Genomic DNA, 21,649 nt, shown 5'->3' with positions numbered 1-21,649 from the left:
GGAGACTTTTCCCCTACAACGAGCCTTGTTTCTCCTGTTACTCACCACTAAGCAGTGGCTGTGAGCTGATGTCCAGCTAATGCCAATGCAGGGAGAAGCTCAGTCTCACCTGGGGGACAAATTTGGGTCTTTATTCAGTGACAAATTTCCATGGAGGTTGTCCAAACAGAATCGGTCATATGTTCCAGGCAACTAAGGAAGGAGCAGTATGAACGTGGCATTGTATCAGTTTTGTTTCTATAGCAAGACTGGGCTAAATGCAGCAGAGTGCATTGAAAAGGGCCATCCAAAATCCAAGTGTGCTGGGAAGAACCAGAAAAACATGGCTTGCCTTCTGCTTCTGTACTGCTATCTAGTGGCTTGTTGCAGGCAGAAAAGGACAGGCAGAGAGTTGTCTCAAAAAAAAAAAAAAAAAAATCATTTTGCAGCTCGTCACCCTCATCAGCTCAGTGTGCTGCCAGTTTGTGCAGCTGGACAATCTCTTAATGTGTGAAAAGGTTCCAAGTGCCACCTGGGACTCATTTTGAAGTGCCTGTTCCAAGATCCACTGGCACAAGTGGAAGTAATGAAAAAGCACAGGGAGCTTCTGCCTGCATGGATTTGTGTGTATTATATTGCGAATTTCTTGCTCTGCACAATCTTTGTGAAGTCTGTTTACCAAGTAACTGCACAGGAGAAAGGAGACTTTATTCAAGATTTTGGTTATCAGATATTCTAGAACTTTATTTTACCTGTAAAAGTTGCTGATATAATAATTAGTCTGATTTAGTCTGAAATATTTATATTTAAAAAACCCTTATGGACAAGCATTTTTCATGATTAGCAGTCTTAAAGCTGGCCCACAAACCCTGTAAGAGCAGGGTTGCAATCAGATGATTTTGGAAACCCTACAAGTGTCTAACTCTGACCCCAGCAGAGACCAATTTCATAAAATTGCAGAAAGCAGAAATTGCTGAAGATGTTGTCTGAGATCTAGTTCAGAGACCAAATCAGACTTCCTCCATCTCCAGTCATGGGCTGGAGCCCACAGCAGCAACACGTTCTGCCAGGCAGAAGAAAAGCAATGTCTTCAGCAGAGGCAGTGATTTTAGGTTAGTAATTGTTATTAATAGTCAAATGCAGAAATACAGCCTAACACCAGCAGGTGCTTTCTAGTTTCAGTACCTTCTTACACAAAGCTACACATGACAGGAAGACAGAAGATGGCAGAGCTGGTGTTGTCTGTAATTTTCCTGCCCCTGGGAACAGTAATAGCTCTGCTCCCACATGGAGGACTTCAGTCAGCCATGAACCCACCTCCACATTTTCAAACTTTCAGCCCTGCTGCAACAGACAGCCCCAAGAGAACACCCAGCACGAGTTAAACACAGAGCACACCAGGGTCACCTGTCCCAGTTTGCTTTCCAGTTCTTCCTTCCTCAACAAGATGAGGAGCCTTTCCCTCCTTTGTGACTATTTGCAAGTACACTCACCTGCAAGATCCCACCTCAGCCAGGGCTCTTGGGGAACCACTCCCCTCCCCAGCCAACCCAAGCCCTCCCCTCTCTACCAGCTGGGAGAGGGAGGGGTAACTGCTCCACTGACCCCCGGCTCCCCTTAAATACAACCAGACCGTGGCCTCAAAGCGTCTCAGCTGTTGACATAAATACCTGCTGATTTCATTACTCCACTTTATGCCTCATTGCATAGTTGAAAATGATTTTGAAGCTGAAAAATAACTCAATGGTAGAAAGTCTGTGGTACATCTGTGAATCTTCCCCGTGACAACAATGTCTGCACTAGATAATTCCACACTGCTGCTTGGGATGGGCTTCAGGGCAAAATGTACTGACCAATATTTGGTAAGAGTTGGTCTCTCTCCTGCGTCTGCTACTTTTCTGCTCTTTCAGTCCCCAGCCCCTGTTTAAAATGTGTTCTTAAAAACAATTGATGAAAACTATTCTTCCACTCAAAGATGATTTTGGTCTTTTATCTCCTGCTTAAGGGATTGATTCATACTCATGGGGCTGCCTCCATTTTTTTTTATTTAAAGTAAACCAAAGTTTAGTTTTGCAGAGAGTAAGAGCTGAGACACATCACTAACTGAGGAGCAATGGAGGAAAGACTTCAACCACAGATTCTCTGTATTTATGGGCTAAAATCCATCAAATACATTCAGCATTCTTATGAATTAGTTGTTTGGTATTTACAGGGGTGTGAAGGCAGGCCAACTTCAAACCAATATTTCGTGCAATGTCCATGACTTCTCCATAAGCTAAGAAGAGGACTTAATTAACTTTACAAAGTGGGTATTATTTGTTCAGTTGTTTTAGATGCCTGGAAGTGAGACTTTCCACCCCAAGGGCTTCTCAGGGTATAGGTGGGCCTGAGGAGAAAACCACAGAAAAAAAGAGATGTATTTTGTAGAGAGAAACACATTTAGTCATAGTTCTCTTAACACAAGGTGTGAATATTCTGTACATTGAAGTACTGATGCTGTAGGCTCCGAGGTCATCCCATGAGGGGTGAGCATCCATAGCTCCCCCAGCTTTAACTGCAGGTGGACAGGAATTAGTATATTGTGTTACTGAGCTGTTACCAGGACTGGGTATAGCTGTCTTCACTGAAAATCCAACTAAATGTATATTAAATCAATAATACTACCCAGTTTTCCCATGTGACAGGTTTGCCACAGCAGCTTTGATATTGCTTCTGCCCTCTGATGGCACGGGCTCTGTGGTAGGTGGCAGACAGAACCCACAGCGAAGTCAATTCTGCCCTTCTGGCACTTCCTCTTTTTTTCCAAAAAGGAAGCAAGAATTTGAAGCAGATAATAAATATAATAGTAACTTTCTTTAGGAAATGGAAATTTCCATTTAAAACAGTAGGGTTTCAGTTTCTCTTTCTGGAACAGGCTGATAAAGATTTTAATTGCAAGTGTAGCTTTTATTTGTTTTATTAGAACAATGTGAGTAATGCTTCAGTAGTGCAGACACATGCAGCTGCTGAGCAGAGGGAGCAGCTAACATTTTGCAAACTATTTAATGTCCCCACAGTGACAAAGGCAAGCATGAATACAGTCCTTAGTGTATGATATAAACATTTTCCTCTGCATGGATCTCATCTTCCAGGGCATTATGATTCCCCACACCTTGTGGCCTCTGAAATGCAATGAAGCTGCACAAAAGAGTAAAAATAATGGTTTTAAACAAAAAACAGACAATAAAACCAAGAAGAGCAGATCAACCAGCTCACTGGAAAGAGTGAAACATGCATAAACTCTTATTATCATGACTGATAATGAATCATCTTTCCACACTTGAGGTTTGCATGCTCCCTAATGCAATCAACTGATAGTTATTACTCATTTTTGCTTACTAAGTAATGAAAAGTAGCAAAATTTATTAATTTCTTTTTGTAATGCTTTCTATTAACTTGAGATTAAAAAAGAAAGTCAAAGTATGTGGTGGAATGGTCAGCATACTGACATTCTCTTTCTGCAACCTCATTTGTCCTATCAGCAAAGGCAGGAACAGAATACTCACTTTGCAAAGTCACCCATCTTCTTCGTATTGTAAAAGTATTCTAAGGACCATCCAGAATGAAAATAAAGAAAAAAAAGAAAAACAGGTTTTTTAAAACCATTAGAAGCAAGTAAAGCAGTGTGTTCAAAAATAAATAACTATCTTCAGGAAGGAACTGGGAGAACAGGGAACTGCGGAATGGGTAGGAGGAAATGAGCAGGGCACAACCACACCATGGGTTGTCTGGCTGCTGAAGAGTCACAAAATGAGGAGGCCACATTCACACCTTGCTCTTCAGGGCCCCAGAGGCCACAGGGAGAGAGCTGAGTGAGCAGCCACAGCACAGGGACTGAGTGAGGAATCCAGAGACCTCAGCTCACTGCCCCGAAGCAGGAGACGCGTGGCATCTGCCACAGCTGTGATGGGACAAACCTGAGCAATCCTTGAATAACTGCCTAGGAAAAGTACTTACGTTTAGTGAGGAACAGAGCCAAAATCAGGATGACCAGAAGTACTGCACATGACCCAATCCCAATGTACAGACCATTTTCTGCATACTGCTGACTGGGAAGCGATACAGAGGTGTTCTGTCAAACACAAGGCAGATGAGCATTAGTGGAACCAGCAGCAAGAAGCCCATACAGCACTCAAAGGCCATTTATATGTTTTGCAACTCTGCAGGAAAAGTGTATTCGAGACCAAAAGCCTAATCTGAGATACAGGACAAGTTTCAAGCAGAATCACTGCAACATTTAGGTGACCCATGCTGTTAAACAAATTTCTGAGATTGTCAAATGATCTGAGGTTATGACAAATCTCATTTACTGAGGTTTAATACCATTTGGTGAATTTTTCTATGATCAAAATATCTCCTGATGTCACACCCTCCCACCTTCTTATCAGTTTATTCAGCAATTATTCAAGGCTTTATACCAGTAAGTAAATGCACCTTCTCTTTGCACTGTTTTTTATTTAGGCTAAACTTCTTTCTGATGCCAGCTGTTAGTATCTAATCCGCCATTGGTATCTCAGGCCTGGAAAGACACTGGAAGCACAGTATGGTCCCTGACTTGCATCCTGCACATTCAGCAGCATGAACTCCCACAGCACAGACTGTCTGACTGTACATCACAGCAGGCCTCCCCAAAGGCTGGTTTGGCTGGCTGGTCTTCCTGATAAAATTTGGGTGCTGTTACTGCCTGTCACCCTGTAATACGTGCTGGAGGACTCAGCAGGACAGGGAGAGGTCTGGCAGGACAGCCTGTTTGAACCCCACTGCACAGGAAGTGCAGGGCATCCCTGTGCTCCCACGTGGTCCAAGTTCCACTCTCCCCCACATCCTGCCATACCTGCAGGTTTGCAGTAACATCTGAGCAGTCTGAGGTGTCAGAGCAGGGACCAGAGGCCTGAAAGGCAATGCAGATGTTGCTAAAACTCTTCCTCCATTAGTAGGAAGTACTTTATGCATGCTAAGCAGGTTTTTTCCCCTCCTCTTTTATAAGAACTCTTTCTTATAAACAACAATATTCTGTTGCAATCAAAAAAAAAGCAGTGGAAGTGCCTGTAGGGATGACCCCATAAACTCTCATTTCTATCCACTCTGCCCAGCTGTGCTGCAGCAAAGGAGATGCTTACATTCTCAGGAGCTTCTGAGGCAGATGCTGGCCACGTTTCTGTGACGGTAAAGGAGGATCCACTGGTGCTTCCAGGAGCTGAGCAAAGACAAGAAAAACACATCACCTGCACAAAGAACCATTCTGCCTTGACACAGAGGAATCTGTACTGCTGACTTGGAACCACCGAACTTAAATGTCTATCAGTAGTCTGGGCTCTGCATATCATAAAGAGGTTGGTGTCTTCACAGGACAGCACAAAACTCTGATTATTGGAGTTTCTGCTGTCTTTTTCAGAGCTTTGAATGCCTTCCAGGAAACACTTGGCTCTTGCTGTTATGTGAACACTGGGAAGGAGTTATCAAAGTAGCCATCTGGGTTTGGAGCCAAGAAGCAGTGGATTATAGAATCATGAAATGGTTTGGGTTAAAAGGGACCTTAAAGATCACCCAGTTCCAATCCCCCTGCCAAAGGACAGGACACCTTCCACTTGACCAGGTGGTTCGATGCCCCATCCAACCTGGCCTTGAAGCAAAAAATGATGCCTAAAGTGAACTTAGGTTATCTGGTGAAAACTGATGAAGGTTATCCCAGGGCCTTGAAACAGCAACTGATGCAGAGTCAAAAAGCAAGTGATACTTTTAAAGTCCCAGACAGCTGTGCAGTACACAGACTGACCAAAATGTGATATATTTGCATAAGGACCTGCAGCATATTTTGAGGTAATTTCCCAGAGCAAAGCTGTTTGCAATATTTAAAATTAAGAGCTACAAACTTCTGACTTCTTTATCATCAGTCTCGGTTTCTCCACGAGTTCTCGGATGATACAAAAACCTCCTAAAAATAAAATCTCCTGTTCACTTTATGACAACATTAGCTGCTTGCTTTAATGTTTTACATTGTTACCCTTATTCCCAGAAGCTTTATTTTGAAGAGGACAGGATCATTGGCTTCACTGTTCTCTGCCGTTGGAAACTCTGGAGTATTTCTACACCAGAGGCACACAGCTAGCTGCCTTTTCCAGTCTCTCTCTATGTGAACATGCACATACTAACTTGTGTTCTGAAAACTTAAAACACTGTTCCACCATCAGCCAACAAAGATGTCACAGGGTTAAGAAAACCCATGAGTTCTAAGATAGGAAGCCATATTATTTGCAACTAGAATAGAAACAGTCTGAGAAAGTTTTCACTTCTTTTTCCAAAAAGGAAATGCAACTGTTGTAACAACCTAATTTAGAGTTGCTTAGCTGGAAACATCCAAGACAAAGGGAGAAATACAAATGGTATCCCTGATTTTTCTTTCAGAATCCAGAAAATATTGTTACACCATGAGCTTTCTCTTGTGTAATGGAAATTAAAGGTGTCTTTCTCAGACTGAAAAAGATGCAGCTGAGCAGGTATGTGATAGAAATTTATCCACTTGTGAGGGGAATGGAGAAACTGAGTAGGGAACAGTTGTGCACTGTCCCTTCTACTACAATGAGAGATCTCATATTTTTAAATGTTCACAGGCTACAGAGGATGTGGGCAACCTCTGAGACACATCATATACCAGGGTAGAAGAATACTTTGGCACTGTATCATACAATTACTGCCCTATTTCTATGATCCTCCTTAATCATCTGCTGTTGACTGCTACTGGAGACTGGATCCTGGATTAGATGTGCTTTTGAGCTAGTCCAATAAAACAGTTCTATATTATTGAGCAACAAATTAGCTGATTAAGCAGTGGGTACACCCAGCTCCTCAAAAGTTGAGTTTTACTCCTCAGGGAATGCATTTCTAGAAGAAGAGGTGAGATTTTATATCCCAAACAAACCAACAAACCAAAAAACAGCCACAATAAAAGCAAAGTTTGCAGCACCACTAAAACTGCTAAAGTATCACACCTGGAAGCAAGCTTCCTCCCACATATACGTGTTCCTTCTGTTGGACTCTTTATATAATATCAGATATAATTTAAATCCAAGTTCTGATCTTTCATTCTATGGTAATGTTTAGTAAATTTTAGCCAAGACATTTCTATCATCCAGCATCATTTTGTTTCCTTCCTAAGATCCCCATTTGCAATATGCCTTATACACGCTATTGAGATTAATACTTGGATAAAAGTTACCTGATGTCTGTTCAGAGGTGTAAGTGTGAGGACTTGCAGTAGAGATCCTAGCTGATGTTAAAAAATAAAACAAAACCAACACATGTTATAATTAACCTTAGTGTGCATTTATGTAGTGAAAAAGAGACAGTGCTTCTACAGTAAGGATTTGCTAGCACCAGCTACACAAGTACCTCTGTCAGCCAGTTGTTCCATATATTATCATGCTTTTCACAAGCAAGAGAAAAACTAAAAATCAAAGGAAGAGTTGATAAAAAAACTTCTCTATATCAATTTTGTGTCCCTGGGCTTTACTCTAGAATCAAGCAGGGAAAATCAAACATGGCTTTCTATGAAAATAGTGCAGCGATAACGCTTTGGATGAACTAAGTACTGTGTGCTGCCCTTTCTCTTAAACTCTTCAGTTATTCTAAGAAAGCTCAGTAGTGCTGTGCACTGTGAAACAAAGTACCATATCCTTTTGTTAATTGAAGTGACTGTGCTGGGATAAGAACTTTGCCAAAGACAGCTCAATTTGAACAGCACTAACAGCAGACCCATAAGGTCCTAAAGATCAGCCTTATGGATGATCGTAGAAACTATTTCCACCGCAAGCTTTGAAACCCAGACCCAAGAGCAGATTTACCACAAGGGTACTCAGACAAGAGCACACCTCTGTACTCACCTTTCCTTATCACAACCTTGAGATTAGTTTTTTGATCGTTGAACCACCCCCGGTGCTCCACACGGCAGCAGTAAGTCCCACTGTCTGCCTCCTCGGCATTCACAATCGTGAGGGAAACGTCACCCTTCGTCAGGTTCCCTCGCAATAGGTACCTGCTGCTGTACTGCTCTGTCACCCTCCATCCATCTGTCCAGATAATGGGCCGAGAACACTGTGAATTAGGGCAGCTATCCCGACCCCAGCACATGGATGTGATGTCTTGTGTCCTCCGGACGCTGTAGAAGCAGGGCACGGTGACGTTCTGACCAACCTCTCCGATCACTATTTCTGATACTGTGGGGCCTGTGGACAAAACAACAGAGCTGCTGAGTACAGGGCATGCAAGGGGGAGCTTCTTGTGCATCTTGCCTGTCCTAACACTTCTCATCTCTCAAACACCACCAGGCATTGCTGGAGCAGATTTTCCACTTCTCTAAAATGATTTAAAGTTCTCTGCTCATCTCAGATCATTGTTTTTAAAAGCCCACTAATCAGACTAGCAGGAGCCAAGACTACCTCAAGAAGGAGCATCTTTAAAACCATCATACCCTCAAACATGATTTTGTCTTAAAAAGGTGATAAGGCCACTAGAACACTATTGAGTCACTGTGATAAAACTCTAACACAAAGCTGCAGTTTCTGTGATATGTGACCACTCTTTCTGTTGTAAGATAAAATTTCTCACTTTGCAACCCTCAGAATCACTGATGCATGATACCTCCATCCACCTCTATCTAGTTGTTTAGGCCCACTTAGTTACCTGTAAACAGGACCAGAAGAATCCAGTTCATGCAGACATAAGACAACATCGTGGCTGAAGATGAGGAACACTCCCGCTCACCCTCCTCATTCAAGAAAACTTATCTTCTAGGTAAACTTCTTTGTTTGCTTCTTAGCACACCATGTCCAGACACAGCTGTGGGTGCCCTTCAGTCCAATCTGATCTTTTTGCCCGTGGTTGGGCTGTTTGTCTCCTGCAGCAGAGGCAGAGCTGCAGGCAAGCTACAAGTGTACAGGGCTGAGCTGCCGCTGACGGGGTGTGACTGAGGCGGCACTTCGCCACAGAAATCTAGTTCTCTTTTTTCCAGATCTGCTTGATTACCATAAGTGAAACTTGTCAGCGCCACTGAGCTCACACAACTACCAGAACCATTGCCCCAGACTGCTTCCCACACCTGCTTTTGCCATAGTAGACAGCAATTGGATAAAAGCTTACATAGGATATGTAGCGCTGTGGTAAGTAGAAAGGACTTGGCAAAATAAGATTCCTAGGAAGAACTACTCAAGCTTTTAATTATAAATTTCTGGTTCTAATACTTAGAAGCAGCTCAGAGCATCTTTTGGCAAATTTTCTTTGGCAGCAATAATTTGGTAGTATTGGAAAACTGTCCTACTGTTACATAGTTGAGCCAAATAGAGTTGCAGTCTCTTTTCATCTGACTCTTAAAAATTCCATATGCACCTGGGCTTTTGCAATATAGACAAAACATCCAGAATGCAGAATCACTTTAAAAAGTAGTGTGGAAACTGTCTCATCCCAGACTCAAGGCTCACTCTGACAGAATTCTGAAATACAGCTTTTGAGAAAGGCTGTTCCCTGGCCACTCTCCCTGTGTCCCTGGATCACCAAACTCTTCTCAAGGATATCTTGTCTTTTTATATTGTTTGGACTAGAACTGCAGCTGTGATCAAGGGAATTTGATCTAGAGCCAAGAAGTGTTCTTTGCTGAAGCTACTAGTCTACCTCACAGTGTTTTATACAGATGAAATTAAGTACTAAGGAGTTAGAACCAACAGAGCTGTCTCGCACTGGATACCTTAGAGAGCAGAAGCACCAAAGTGACAGTTTCTTTAAGTGAAAATTAGGAAAACCAAGGGATTAATGCAGCTGAGAGACAAACACTAGCTACACGCTTGCAGGAGAGAAGTGAGAGTAAGAGGGATGAAGGGTGACTTTTGCGTGCAGCAGCTGGAAGCAGGACACTAAGAAAAGCGCTTCCTCTTCGCTCCTGGTGTTTCTGTGGAAAGAGGAAACTGCAGACAGCTGCTAAAGGAACAATTCTGATAATGGCCAGCAGGATCCTGGCGAGCTGGCTCTGGCAGGAGGCCGGTTACTGCATTCCCCACAGTGCCTGGCACGGGCTGGTGAGCTCTGGTGGTTCAGTGTGCAGCAAACACCCACCTGCACACCAGGACATGGCCCTTCCCACAGTCCCCAGCAAAACATGGGCTGTGCACGGGTCTGCACAGGTTTCTCTCTTGCATGAGCCACGTCTGAGCTCTGACATAAATAAACAGGATGAGAAAATAAAGGAATTCTTATCCCAGAGCTCTGTCTGTGTCCATTTTACTCACTTCACCCAGGCTATTCCATTCACACATTAGTCAACAGCTGTTTGAGTGCTGTCTGTATCCCGGGAAAGCTGTTCTGGTCACATAGTAAGAGAATGGGAGAGCTACAGGACAACAGTTAACCCACTTGCTTTAGATTTCACCTCAAACACACACTATAAGGAATGCCTTGGTGCAATTTGAATTTCTACGTGGCTGTTTTCCAAGTTCCTGTGTTTTGCTTGTGCAAGAAACAAGCACCACTTCTGTAGAAACTTTTTCTTGACTCGGAGCATATAGAACCATAGAATGGGATACCCAAAAATCAGAGAGATGAACCCAAAATATGCAGGAAGTGACAAATGAAAGTACGACAGAAAAAGTCAACTTTAATCTGTGCCTACCACCTCATGGTACATTTCACAAAAATTATACTTTTTTCTTTCTACCAAAAAAACACAGGTCACAAATATCAAACACTTTCATCTGCCCAGTCACTCACAACCTCCAACATGTGCACAAGAAATGCTTTATCTGCTTGTACAACAGCAAAACAAACTATGTGTAGCCTCAGAATACACGCTGCCTCTCCCTGTGGTGCATTAACAAAGCAAGGTGTTTTCTTCATGTCATTTCATCAATAATGCTGCACATCGCTGCATCCTTGTCTAAAACCTGATCTCTCTTGCCACCTGAACGCTCTCTCTGCTTTTCGCTCTGTCCAATGCAATTGCTGCCATCATCAGTATCCATGGGCTCCACTTTCACTCTCAGTCCTCCCTCTGCATGAGGCAGATCATCAGGCAAGGAAGCCAGGCAGTTCTGGATCATCTCCACAACCCGCTCCAGGTGCTTCTGGAATCGCTCCGCGGTCTCCAGGCGCTGACGTTTCTGCACCTCCATCATGACTCTCAGTGTCTCCCTGGCTTGGTGAGGGCGATACTCATTTATAAGGTGATGAACATGGACAAAAAGCAGTTTCAAGTCTTCCAGTTTCTCCTCTCGCTTTATGCTCCCTGGGCTCCTTATCAAGATATCCAAGAGGTCCAAAAAGTTGACCAGGATAGACATGTTAAGTTTTCTTAATTCCTTCTTGTGATCAAATTGCATGGGATGCAGCCGTTCAATACCCTGGCTCTCCAAGGGCCGAATGATCAGGTCATCACACTGAAACTGATTTCCAAACATCATGTAGCTGTCCTTCACAGGGGGAGGTGGCTTTGGAGCCAGGCCCTTACGGATATTTTCATCAGTATATTCTTTTATATACTGCATTGGAGGTGGAGGAAGGGCACTCACTTGCTGAGGTTCACCCATTTTTGCCAGACGAAAATACCTATGGGAATGTCCCAAGAAACATATGTAAACAATAAACATATGTTAACAATTTGTGTCACAAGATTAATATATAAATATAAACAAAAACAATGCAAGAGAAGTGGCCTTGAGAAAATGAGCCAGAAGAAAGACAACCCAATGTGCAGAATACAGGAAACTACTGATAAATCCATGTTACTTTTCACTAAGGTTTACTTACAGCAGAATCAACTACAGTAGCACACAGAACACTCATTTCCCAAAATATGAAAGACCAGCCTGTAAACTGAGCAGCCACAGGGAGGGGGAGACCCCTTCCCTAGCTGGAGCCCAGTCTGTGAACCTCGCAGAATATCCTGAGTTGGAAGGGACCCACGAGGATCACCAAAGTCCAATTCCAGGTCATGCACAGGACAACCCAGCAATCCCACCATGTGCCTGAGAGCGCTGTCCAAATGCTTCTTGAGTTCTGTCAGGTTTGGGGCCGTGACCACTGCCCTGGGGAGCCTGTTCGGTGCCCGACCACCCTCTGGGTGAAGAACCTTTTCTTAATATGCACCTAACCCTGCCCTGACACAACTCCAGACATTCCCTCGGGTCCTGTCACTGGTCACGAAGAGCACAGATAGGCGCTGCCCCTCGTCAGGAAGCTGCAGACCTTGGTGAAGTCTGCCCTTAGTCTCCTGCTTCTTCAGGCTGAACAGACCAAATGCCCTCAGCCGCTCCTCGTGTGGCTTCCCCTCTTCACACGCGACCCACGAGAGAAACTGGGCCGGGCCCACACCCGCCCGCACCGAGCTTCGCTGCCCTGCTCCGGGCTGGGCCGGGCTCTGGGCCGCAGGGCTCTCCAGACCAGTGCTGAGGAGAGAAGAGATGTGACCAGGTACTGGTGGAGGGGACAGAACCCATCCGGGGCCCGCGGAGACCCGCCCGCTCGCCCCCACCTTCCCTCACTCACCCTCACTGTCCTCACCGCCCGCCGCCTTCCCTCAGCGCCGCCGCTTCCGGACAGAGGCCCCTCCCCCTGCCTTCCATTGGCTTGCAGCCTCTCGGTGCCGCACTCTGATTGGCTCTTGCAAACATCAGTCAGACGCTCTCTCCACTCAGCTCCCTCGGGGGGCGGTGCCAAGCGCGAATTGGGCGCCGGGGGGGTGCGCGCTATGGCGGGGGTGGAGGGGGTTGTGGGGCCGTCCTGTCCCGTCCCGTCCCGTCTCGTCCCGTCCTGTCGCCGTGACCCCTCAGGGCTGCGGGGCTTCCTCGCCAGAAACCGCTCCTGAGGCGGAAGAACCGGGAGGGGAGGGAGGGGAGGGACCGGCCTGGCGTCCCTGCGGGGACGGGGTTGGGTGAGGGTGGCCCCGCTGCTGGGAGACACAGAATCGTAGGAATCGCGGAGTCACTTGGGTTGGGAAAGACCTCTGAGATCATCGAGTACAACCTGTGGCCGAACAACCAGACCAGGGCACTGAGTGCCACGTCCAGCCTTTCCTTACACTCCTCCAGGGACGGTGTGCACACCACCTCCCTTCCAATGTCTAAACACCCCTTCTGTGAAGAATTTCTTCCTAATGTCCAGCCTGAACCTCCCCTGGCGCAGCTTCAGACCATTCCCTCTTGTCCTGTCGCTGGTTGCGGGGAACAGAACCCGACCGCCGCTTGGCTGCAGCCACGGGCTGAGCTGGAGGGGCGCGTTTAGATCGGGCTCTGCCAGCGCGACTGTTGCACATTAAGCACTGAATTACGCAGTGATTGCATTTAATGTGACCATGTGTGTGGTGATCACACGGTACCAGGAGTTTCCACGCATCCAAATATACCGCGGGCATTAACACTGACCATGGAATCACAGCATCACCCTGGAAGTGTTCCCAGCATTCCTGAGCACATTCTAATAAACGGTTCGGCTCCGTCGCTCTTCTTTCAGTTTTGTTCTAAAGGGAGTTGAAGTAAAACCCGCGGATTTCAGTTTTTCACCTTGTAGGTCAAGTGGAGCTGGGCTTTCTGGCATCGCCTCTGCGAGAATCTCTTGTCACTAATTGCCAGGCTGCTGACAGGTTCTCTGTCAACCCCGACAATCTCTCCCTGGAATGGCTAACAGGGAGTATTTTTTTGACACTTGGCCGTTCCTGTGCCGTTCTCTCTCCTTCAGCAGATGGCAGCAATGGCCTTGGTGTGACAGGGACCCATCGCCTGCACACGCACTGTCATTTACAGTTCCACTCTTCGAGATCCATCATGTCACCGAAAATGTTTCAGTTGAATGATAATTAGCTTGGATCCTGTTAATTATTTCTAAAACGATTCAAAGAAGACCTAGAATAGATTTATTTGACTAGAAAGCCTGAAATGATGTACAGATATTTTACAGAATAGTTGAATATTTATATATTCCAAACCAAACATACTTTACAGTTGACAGTGAGTACAGCCCTGGTGGTGAAATAGGCTGATCTGGTTTCATTTGTAAGCAAAATATATTTCGAAGAGGAAATGACCCCCTTTGAGACATTCATTTTCAGTGAGTGTCTGTCACATAGCAGGGAATTTCAGTGAACTTGCTGAAGAAGTCTTACTCTAAGTGAAGTTCAATGTCCTTGTTCTCTGACAGTGCTGTACAGTATTTACACAGTTTACGTTCTGCTGCTGCTGATTTTAATTATTATATTGTTTCTTAATCTCGTATGGTTTCATTCCTTAGTCTGAGTTAAAAGTTTTCCTTTTCACTGATGCCATCATAGTTTAGTATTTATCCACATTCATGTATATATGGATGTGGACTATGTTATATTTTCAAACGTGGAGTTGAGGATTTTCTTTTTAAGTAACTAGGGCTCAATTTATGCATATTGTCCAAAGGAGAGTATCCTTGCTATTTGGTAATGAAATTGAGCTGGGCTCAATCTGTGTTTATCAATAATTTCTAGACTGCCAGATCTGATACTGCCTGATATCTGAAGTGGTTTTTCACATTTTCTGCCCTTGGTGCCATTACTTTGACTTAAAAAATGAAACAAAGGTCCTTACATTAAGGATTTTGTGGTGCCCCAAGATGTGAGTTAATCTAGTGTTCTTTTCAGAAACATTGATATGGACTGAAGTGTCTTGGGTGTGAATGGATTGCTCAGACCCAAGAGGTTGGGTACAGAAGGTGCTCATCCTTTGTGCATAAATATCCTAATGGGAAGCCACAGTGGGCAACACAACACAGAAGAAACACAACAGGATAAGGTGATTTGCACATGTCATGTTCAGTTTTTAGCATTTCAGCTCTGGATCTGGGCTAACCATCCCTTGGAAATGCTCCTCCAGTCCCCCACTTCTGGCTGTGCAGTCCTTTATTCTCAGCACTTTGTATTGTCACTGTCAAGCATTGGATTGCAAAGTAAACAGATGCAGCTCCAAACCACACAGAAAACCTTACTGCCATTTTTCTGGATTAAGTTTTCAGCTCTTCTAGAGAGTTAAGTCAACGTGTGTTATCTACCCTGTGAGCATCAGGGTGAGCTTTTAAGAGAGGAGAGTGCATAGGCAGGAGGAAAGGAGGAGGTTGGGGAGATGGGGAGGGGAACGGTTCTCCTCATTTCTGTGGCAGCAAGCTCTTAAATCATCTTGTTACATCATACTCTGAAAGACAGGCAAAGAATAAAAAGCATCACCTCCAGACATGCATGAGATAACCCGTGTAGAAGGAGGTACTAATATACCTTTGGTTTTATTGGACTTTCCAGACTTTGATTTCACATTCTTTTAACAGGAGCTAACCTTGATTCTCTAGTGCCTTGCACTCAGTGAACTGTGCAGCAAGGATGTAAAACGCCCTGACTTCAAACAGGAGAAGACAGTGAGGGCCAAGCACTTGTTTTTTACATGATCTTGGTGATCTTCTTGACTCACTTTCTCAGTCTGCATGGTAGTGGCCAAGACAGAGGGGATATAACGTCGACTAAATTTTTTCAGTCTCATTCTTGGTAGCATGGCTGGTTCTCAGAAGACCCATGGATGACCCTTTCCAGCCTATGGGAAGCTGTGAACATTTCTCCTTACAGTGGTTCTAAATGAGAAATTAAGAGTGATAGTGAGTGTTATGAGGAGCACTCTCCAATTTGCTTTCTGCTGCATTTCAGCTCTTTTCCAAAATAAGGATGCTGTCCAGTACAAACCTACCATTGATAATGCATCACAATTCCTACAGTATCTCCAAATTGTGGGACTGAATCTGGACACCCCTTCAGCTGATGGTGAATCAGTACAATGATATTCTTCACCTCAAAGAGACAACATCTTAATTTACTGCTTAAGTTTATGTTCTTTTCTTCATAACTAATTTTAGGCAAATTGGCATGTTTCAGTATCAGACACTCCAGTTCTATTAATTCAGCAGCAGTGTGTACAGTGTGTACCATTGCAGTATGCTGTTATTTTAGCACAATTTGAATCCAAACATTGTGGAAGCACAGTAAATATAAACCCCGTTTTCAAGCATTTTTTTAGAAGAGCGCTGCTCTCTTCTGTGGTACAACATATTTCTTCCATTTTTGACTGCTACTTCACTCTGAATAATAAATAAATGTGTGTGTGCTTTTCTCATGTTGTCTGAAAAAGTAAACCCAAAATGAAACTCAGTTCCAGTCTCTTGTTGGGTTTAGGTGAGTGTTATATCTTACATCTGCTTAAGCAACGAGCTCAGGAATTCCTTTTTTGGTGATTGTTACAGGCTTTGTTGTAGAATATACCAGGGAGGAGGGGAAGAGAAAAGGAGCCTGTTGGTGGTGAAGGGGACTTAAACAAGCTTTATGTCTCCATCTGCTGTGGTTAATTCCCATCTCCCTGTCTCCTGCTGTGGCTGTGGGAATTAATGAATTTGCAGTGCAGTACTGTGCAGCTTTTTCTTCCTGACTCCTCAGACTAAAATATCAACTGCAGCCTGTTGGCACACCTACTAATGTAGGAAAGAAGTTTCATGTTTCTATCATGTAAAAATTGGGCAGTGCATATGGGAGTTGCACATGACAGTTGACCTGTTTCTTACTAAACAGCCTGTTAGCAGATTCAAACAGATTCAAAGCTCGGCACAGAGCTTGAATGGCTATTTAGCAATAAAACAGGTATCTCACTACTGGTTAATAAATTGACATGCTTCAAAATCCACACACATTTTCATAGAATCATCCAGTAGTCTTTTCTGTGCTCATAGTCATAATGTTGTTTCTGAAAGCAGCTCCCCAGCCTGATTTTTAATGCTGTGTGTTTTCTTGGTCACATGCCTGTGGTGACAACCTATTCTAACATGTAAGTGAACATGTCTCAAAAAATCCATCAGCAACCTGGGTAGCAGCAAACATGTCATATTGCCAGAATAAACCCTGGCACTGCCATTTTGCCAGCAGTGTATGTCATGCCTGTGTCTTCAGAGGGAGACAGTAACAGAAAGAAACCATGATAGGCAGGCACTGATAAAAGGAGCTGGAACGAATTCCCAGTTTGGGTGCAACCCCATGAAACTAGGTTTCCCTTTCTGCATTTTTCCCTAAGAGAACAGCTGAGGACAGAATTAATTGTCCCTTCATCACAGAAGAGCCTGTCCTAACCCTGTGAAGTTCTCCAGTATAAAGCATGTTGTCAGTGTTACTGCCAACATCAGTAAGCCTGGGAGTGATTCACTTCAGGCATTCAAATGATGGATAATTCACTACATCCTCCTAGCAATGCTCAGAACAAGGCATCTGCTTTCCCAGGGGTCCCAGACAGTTCACAGGAGAATCTTGCTCTGGTTCTACAAGAGCAACTCCCTTGGTCACTGGGACCAGCAGTGTGAGCAGATTCAAAGGTGCAATTGTGAGACCTAGGGGAAAGCTGGATGCATCTGGCTCAGAAAGACCAGGCTAATTCTTCCCTTTTTCTGCAGCTCTCTGTCTTGTTCTTTGGGTCTACTGGAGACATGTTTATTGGGGTGATAATGAACTGCCAAAGCAGCAAGACAGCTGAGTAACCTAAATAAGAGTTTCTCACGCTCTAAGCTAAGTAGCAAAATGGGTTGAATTATGGAAGTTTAGAAGTGGAGTAATAATCATCGTATTGAGCAGTTGGTGTAAAGGAAGAGCTGGCACCCAGGCAGTAAACCTTACCTAAATATTACACATGATAGAAGTATATAGGTCAATTTATGAGAGTGAAGAGAGAGTTGCAGCCTTGTGGACTATTTTTTTTTTACAAAAACAAAAATAATCTATATTTAACTTGATACATTTCTCTGCCGCCCTCAGGACATAAGCATTGGTATCAGAGCAGGATGTGCGGGTGGGGAGATTTTCGCAGTCAGCAGTAATCAAAGTGTGAACTGCATAATCTGGGTAAATCCCCTACAAAAAAATCCAGTCCCTAAAATAACATTTTTTAAAGCAGAAATAGAGCAGTTTGCAGGAGGTAGCAAGGAATGAACAAAGGTGATTAAAAGAAAAAAAAGGAGTCCACTGAGGCCACATTTGATAAGAATAACTTTATCTGTAACCTCAACTTACCCAGCACAGAGGAGTATTTAGAGCACACAGCAGCTCAAACTTAAATCTGAATCATTTAAAGTATTTCAGATTTTCCTGAATATGGATGAAAAAGTGTCAAAGGATACATGGTAGCAGGCTTTATAAAAGCACTTAAGCAGAGAATATGTAGGATACCTAAAAAATTCATCATCCCTTGAAGGATAGTCTTACAGTGGTTCTAAGATATTTAGGACAGTTATATTTAAGTATTTTCTATTAAGGATACAGAATTTCTGTACCATGCAAATATATAGTGGTGCCAGAAGTATTCAAAGGAGCGTGCTCATATATTTGGTGTAAAACTGTACCATAATACAGTGTCAGCTTCCAGAAATGAGATACTTGTGCTAATGGGATATTCCAGCTCTCCTGAGGAGCCCTTTGAGGAGGACTTTGTACTTTGTGTGTAGAGCTCTGCAGATATCCTCACATATTCCAGCTCTGCAGCACACTTGGTCCTAGACAAGTGGTGTATTTCTACTTAAATAAATATGGACATATATACCTACATCCTAGTCTACTGTAGAAAGGTCCTGAACCCCTTAAATGTCTGAGGCTTTCTTTAAAAGGGTTATAACCTGTTAGTCACCCAGATAGATAATGACAAATGATTTTTGTCTACGGTTTGTGTTTTGAAAGAAACAATTTATTTAAAATAATTTTATTTAAAAATTAGTCAGGAAACCATGATCTTTGAAATTAAATTCAAATATACATAATCAGGTTACTCTCTCCTAAATGTATAATTAAATACAAATACAATTCTTAGACCATATGATTTTAGTTTATACATGTTAACCTGGCTATACATTCTTTAAACGTAGCATTCATATTCTGGTTTTGGCTTGTAACACTCAACTATTTCTGTGTTTGCTACACGTGGGGCTTGGACTTAAAGTGAAAGAAGAAAAATGAAGGAGTAGATCCGTAGCAAGATTGGATACAAAAATATGTCAGCCCCTACCTTACTCCCCAGCTCAACAATGAAGAGTTATCAGCTGATAGAGGTATTGCAAAACAGAGCTAGTTAGCAGCTCCCACTGAAACCAGCTCCCATGTTTATATCAATGGCACCCAAATCTGACTCTGTTGACTAGTTTCCTTCCTCCTGATCATTCTTATTTTTTTCCCTGCTTAATATCTTAGCTGGCCCACCATCAGTTTGAGCTCAACCTGGAAAATTCCAAATGGCTGATCTAGCCCGCTAAATCCTGCCAGTTCTAACACAGCTACGACATTCTCTATCACTATGGGCCAAAACCTGGGATTATTTTCTTACATCTGCATGTGTTGTATCAAATCTATATTCTCAGTTGCTCCTTGTTTCTCTCTCTCTTACCTTGCCCCTCGCAGCACCTTCCCGTCAGACCTCCTGTGCTGCATCGCACCATGTTTACGCCAAATGAGGCGCAGTTGCCAAGCCCCTTATCTGTGTATTTGATCAAATCGCTCCCCTCTTCATGCCCCTCTGAGAACTCATCTCTTATCTCATGAAGAAATCAAGCTGCCAGTCACTATGTTCAAAGAATTTCTTAGCTCTCCCCCCACTACTCACCACCCTTGCTGAACCTCTTCTCCCCCCACATCCTCCCATCTCCAGCAGCCTCGCTCCCCTCAGAGCGCTGATGTCTCACCTCTCTGCTGTCCTGTACTCCTCGCTTTTTCTGCAGAGCTGCAATGTCATACCCTTGTATTTCTATTTATACTCAATTTTCTGATAAGACAACATGTGCATCTCTGCCAGCAGACTGCAACCCCCCTTGGCCAAGCTACAAAGACTTTTCATAAAGTCCTTAACACACTACAGTAAGTGTGAATAAGAGACTAGAAAAAATAACATAGTTCTAAATAAGTGTCATTAGCTAAAAATGCAATACCATTACAAACTGTCATTATAAATGCATCTGTATTGACACAAATCAAGTAAAATGCTTGTTGATCAAGATCAACAGCCTTTTTGGGGGAAAATTCATTGCTGCACAGTGAATCCATGCAGTTTGTCCCTGTGCATGTTTTGGTTTATTAATTACAAGAAATGATCTCTGAGCATAATTTAAATCAGCAAATTCTCAAGCATAAGGAAAGTTATGCGCACACAAAAGTGGTCCCATATTTTGGAGGTTCAAGGTCTGGAATTTATCCAGCTACTGCTAACACAGAAAACTCTCATCAAACTCTCCATTTTTCATACGTGTGTACTGCATGAGGCAAATGGGTTTGTAGAAGAATTGGGAAATTTGGCCTGGGCATTGATCCTAGTCTACAAATAGGTATGAAATTCCCCTTGACACCAGTGACGGTTTTTCAGGAGATCACAGACTTGTGTCATCTCACCACAAGAGTTCCTTGGTACTCAGTCACTCTGCCGAGAAACAAAGCCTTGCTTTAACAGAATTCTGCATGACAAATGTTTCAGTATACACTGCATTTTATCTTCAGCAAGACTACCAAGACTATCTATATTTATATAGGCATCAGCTGCACAACAGCTTCTGTTTGTCCTTGTTTCTGTCCCATGGTACTGCATTGTGTTAAGCAAATTCTCTTACAAATCTGTACATCGAGTGTTTTATTTAAATTGTATTTTTATGGAAAATGGAGTTTCTTAGTTAACATTGAACAAAATTGGTAGGGAAAGTTCAATGATCCCTGGAACATACTGCCTAAATAACATATCATGAAACAGAAAGGAAGGGATATGCCATTTCTTTTTTTTGAGAAATAAACAATATATTCTATTGAGAATATTGTTTCCAAGTCTGTCTATGAACTGCGCTATAAAATCTAAGTCTTTGGGGTTTTTTGCAATTCTGATATTTGTTCAGAATTTTTTTCCTCATAAGCTCTGTTTAAAATAATGAAATATTTTCTTTTGAACATGCAAACGGCTATAAAAAGCAGCAATAGGGAGCTGCCCCCTTATATTCTGGTACTACATCAAAATAGAGCCAAAACTCAGCACTGGTAAATTATTTACACTGGAACAATTTTCAGAAATACCAAATTAATAAAAAATAATAAAAATACTTACTTTGCAGTTTCTGCACATTCCACCACACTCCAAGCCTCAATACCATCAGCAACACAATTATACATCAATAATAAAAAAATATACAAAATACTAAGAATGAAAGAGAAGAGAAAAATGGATTGCATTTGCTTTAAAATAGAACAGTGCTGTTGTACTGACTGCATTAGATGCATACTGATTTTATTATAATTTTATATTTAGCCTGGTGCAAACTGCCCTGAGTGGTGCCCTGGAGGGACAGTGAGGACACTCATCCCATACATACGTGTTTGGTGTGTGCATTTATAACTGTATTTAGTAGATAAGCAAGTAGGAGACAGATGCTTAATCATGCCACACCCATTTAATTAATCCTTAATCATTGATTCACACCTTCTGAATGTCCATCAAGTGTTATTTTTTCCACAACATTTACCCTAGGGTATATCTCAACTGTGCTGCTTTTATGACTTCATAGAGGATGTGGTTATGGTCTGACAGAAAGGAAGCTTTGCTGT

General features: G+C 43.1%; 2 protein-coding genes across 8 annotated transcripts; both read right to left on the bottom strand.

Moving 5' to 3' along the window:
• Positions 1 to 737: 737 nt before the first annotated feature.
• On the bottom strand, positions 738 to 10,523 carry LOC135422619 (hepatitis A virus cellular receptor 1 homolog). 5 transcript variants are annotated; one of them, XM_064671943.1, is made up of 8 exons: positions 8,698 to 10,523; positions 7,899 to 8,240; positions 7,235 to 7,285; positions 5,139 to 5,215; positions 4,853 to 4,909; positions 3,976 to 4,090; positions 3,525 to 3,564; positions 738 to 2,365 (listed from the first exon to the last, which is right to left on the bottom strand). In XM_064671943.1, exons 1-8 carry the CDS (start codon positions 8,744 to 8,746, stop codon positions 2,278 to 2,280), a joined length of 819 nt encoding a protein of 272 aa, XP_064528013.1. In that variant the 5' UTR covers positions 8,747 to 10,523; the 3' UTR covers positions 738 to 2,277. The 5 variants fall into 5 exon arrangements, with proteins under 5 accessions (XP_064528013.1, XP_064528011.1, XP_064528015.1 ...); XM_064671941.1 differs by lacking the exon at positions 738 to 2,365 and adding an exon at positions 2,905 to 3,156; XM_064671945.1 differs by lacking the exons at positions 738 to 2,365; positions 4,853 to 4,909 and adding an exon at positions 2,905 to 3,156.
• A 114-nt stretch (positions 10,524 to 10,637) lies between these two features.
• On the bottom strand, positions 10,638 to 12,639 carry MED7 (mediator complex subunit 7). Of its 3 annotated transcripts, none has more exons than XM_064671947.1 (2): positions 12,544 to 12,639; positions 10,638 to 11,604 (listed from the first exon to the last, which is right to left on the bottom strand). In XM_064671947.1, the coding sequence occupies exon 2, from the start codon at positions 11,583 to 11,585 to the stop codon at positions 10,893 to 10,895; it is 693 nt and encodes a 230-aa protein (XP_064528017.1). In that variant the 5' UTR covers positions 11,586 to 11,604; positions 12,544 to 12,639; the 3' UTR covers positions 10,638 to 10,892. The 3 variants fall into 3 exon arrangements, with proteins under 3 accessions (XP_064528017.1, XP_064528019.1, XP_064528018.1); XM_064671949.1 differs by lacking the exon at positions 12,544 to 12,639 and adding an exon at positions 12,380 to 12,400; XM_064671948.1 differs by lacking the exon at positions 12,544 to 12,639 and adding an exon at positions 12,244 to 12,334.
• Between the last annotated feature and the right edge of the window lie 9,010 nt (positions 12,640 to 21,649).

This window comes from Pseudopipra pipra, chromosome 15, assembly GCF_036250125.1.
Source record: "Pseudopipra pipra isolate bDixPip1 chromosome 15, bDixPip1.hap1, whole genome shotgun sequence".
Lineage (NCBI taxonomy): Eukaryota > Metazoa > Chordata > Aves > Passeriformes > Pipridae > Pseudopipra > Pseudopipra pipra.
Note: the sequence above shows the minus strand (reverse complement) of the source record. Positions and strands in the feature narration are given on the sequence as shown.

Coding starts and splice junctions, on each gene's coding strand:
- LOC135422619 (XM_064671941.1), bottom strand. CDS start 8,746: ATGTTGTCTTATGTCTGCATGAACTGGATTCTTCTGGTCCTGTTTACA. Junction 8,241..8,697: donor TCTTCTGGTCCTGTTTACAG/GTAACTAAGTGG, acceptor TTTTGTCCACAG/GCCCCACAGTATCAGAAATA. Junction 4,910..5,138: donor CCTCAGAAGCTCCTGAGAAT/GTAAGCATCTCC, acceptor ATTGCCTTTCAG/GCCTCTGGTCCCTGCTCTGA.
- MED7 (XM_064671947.1), bottom strand. CDS start 11,585: ATGGGTGAACCTCAGCAAGTGAGTGCCCTTCCTCCACCTCCAATGCAG.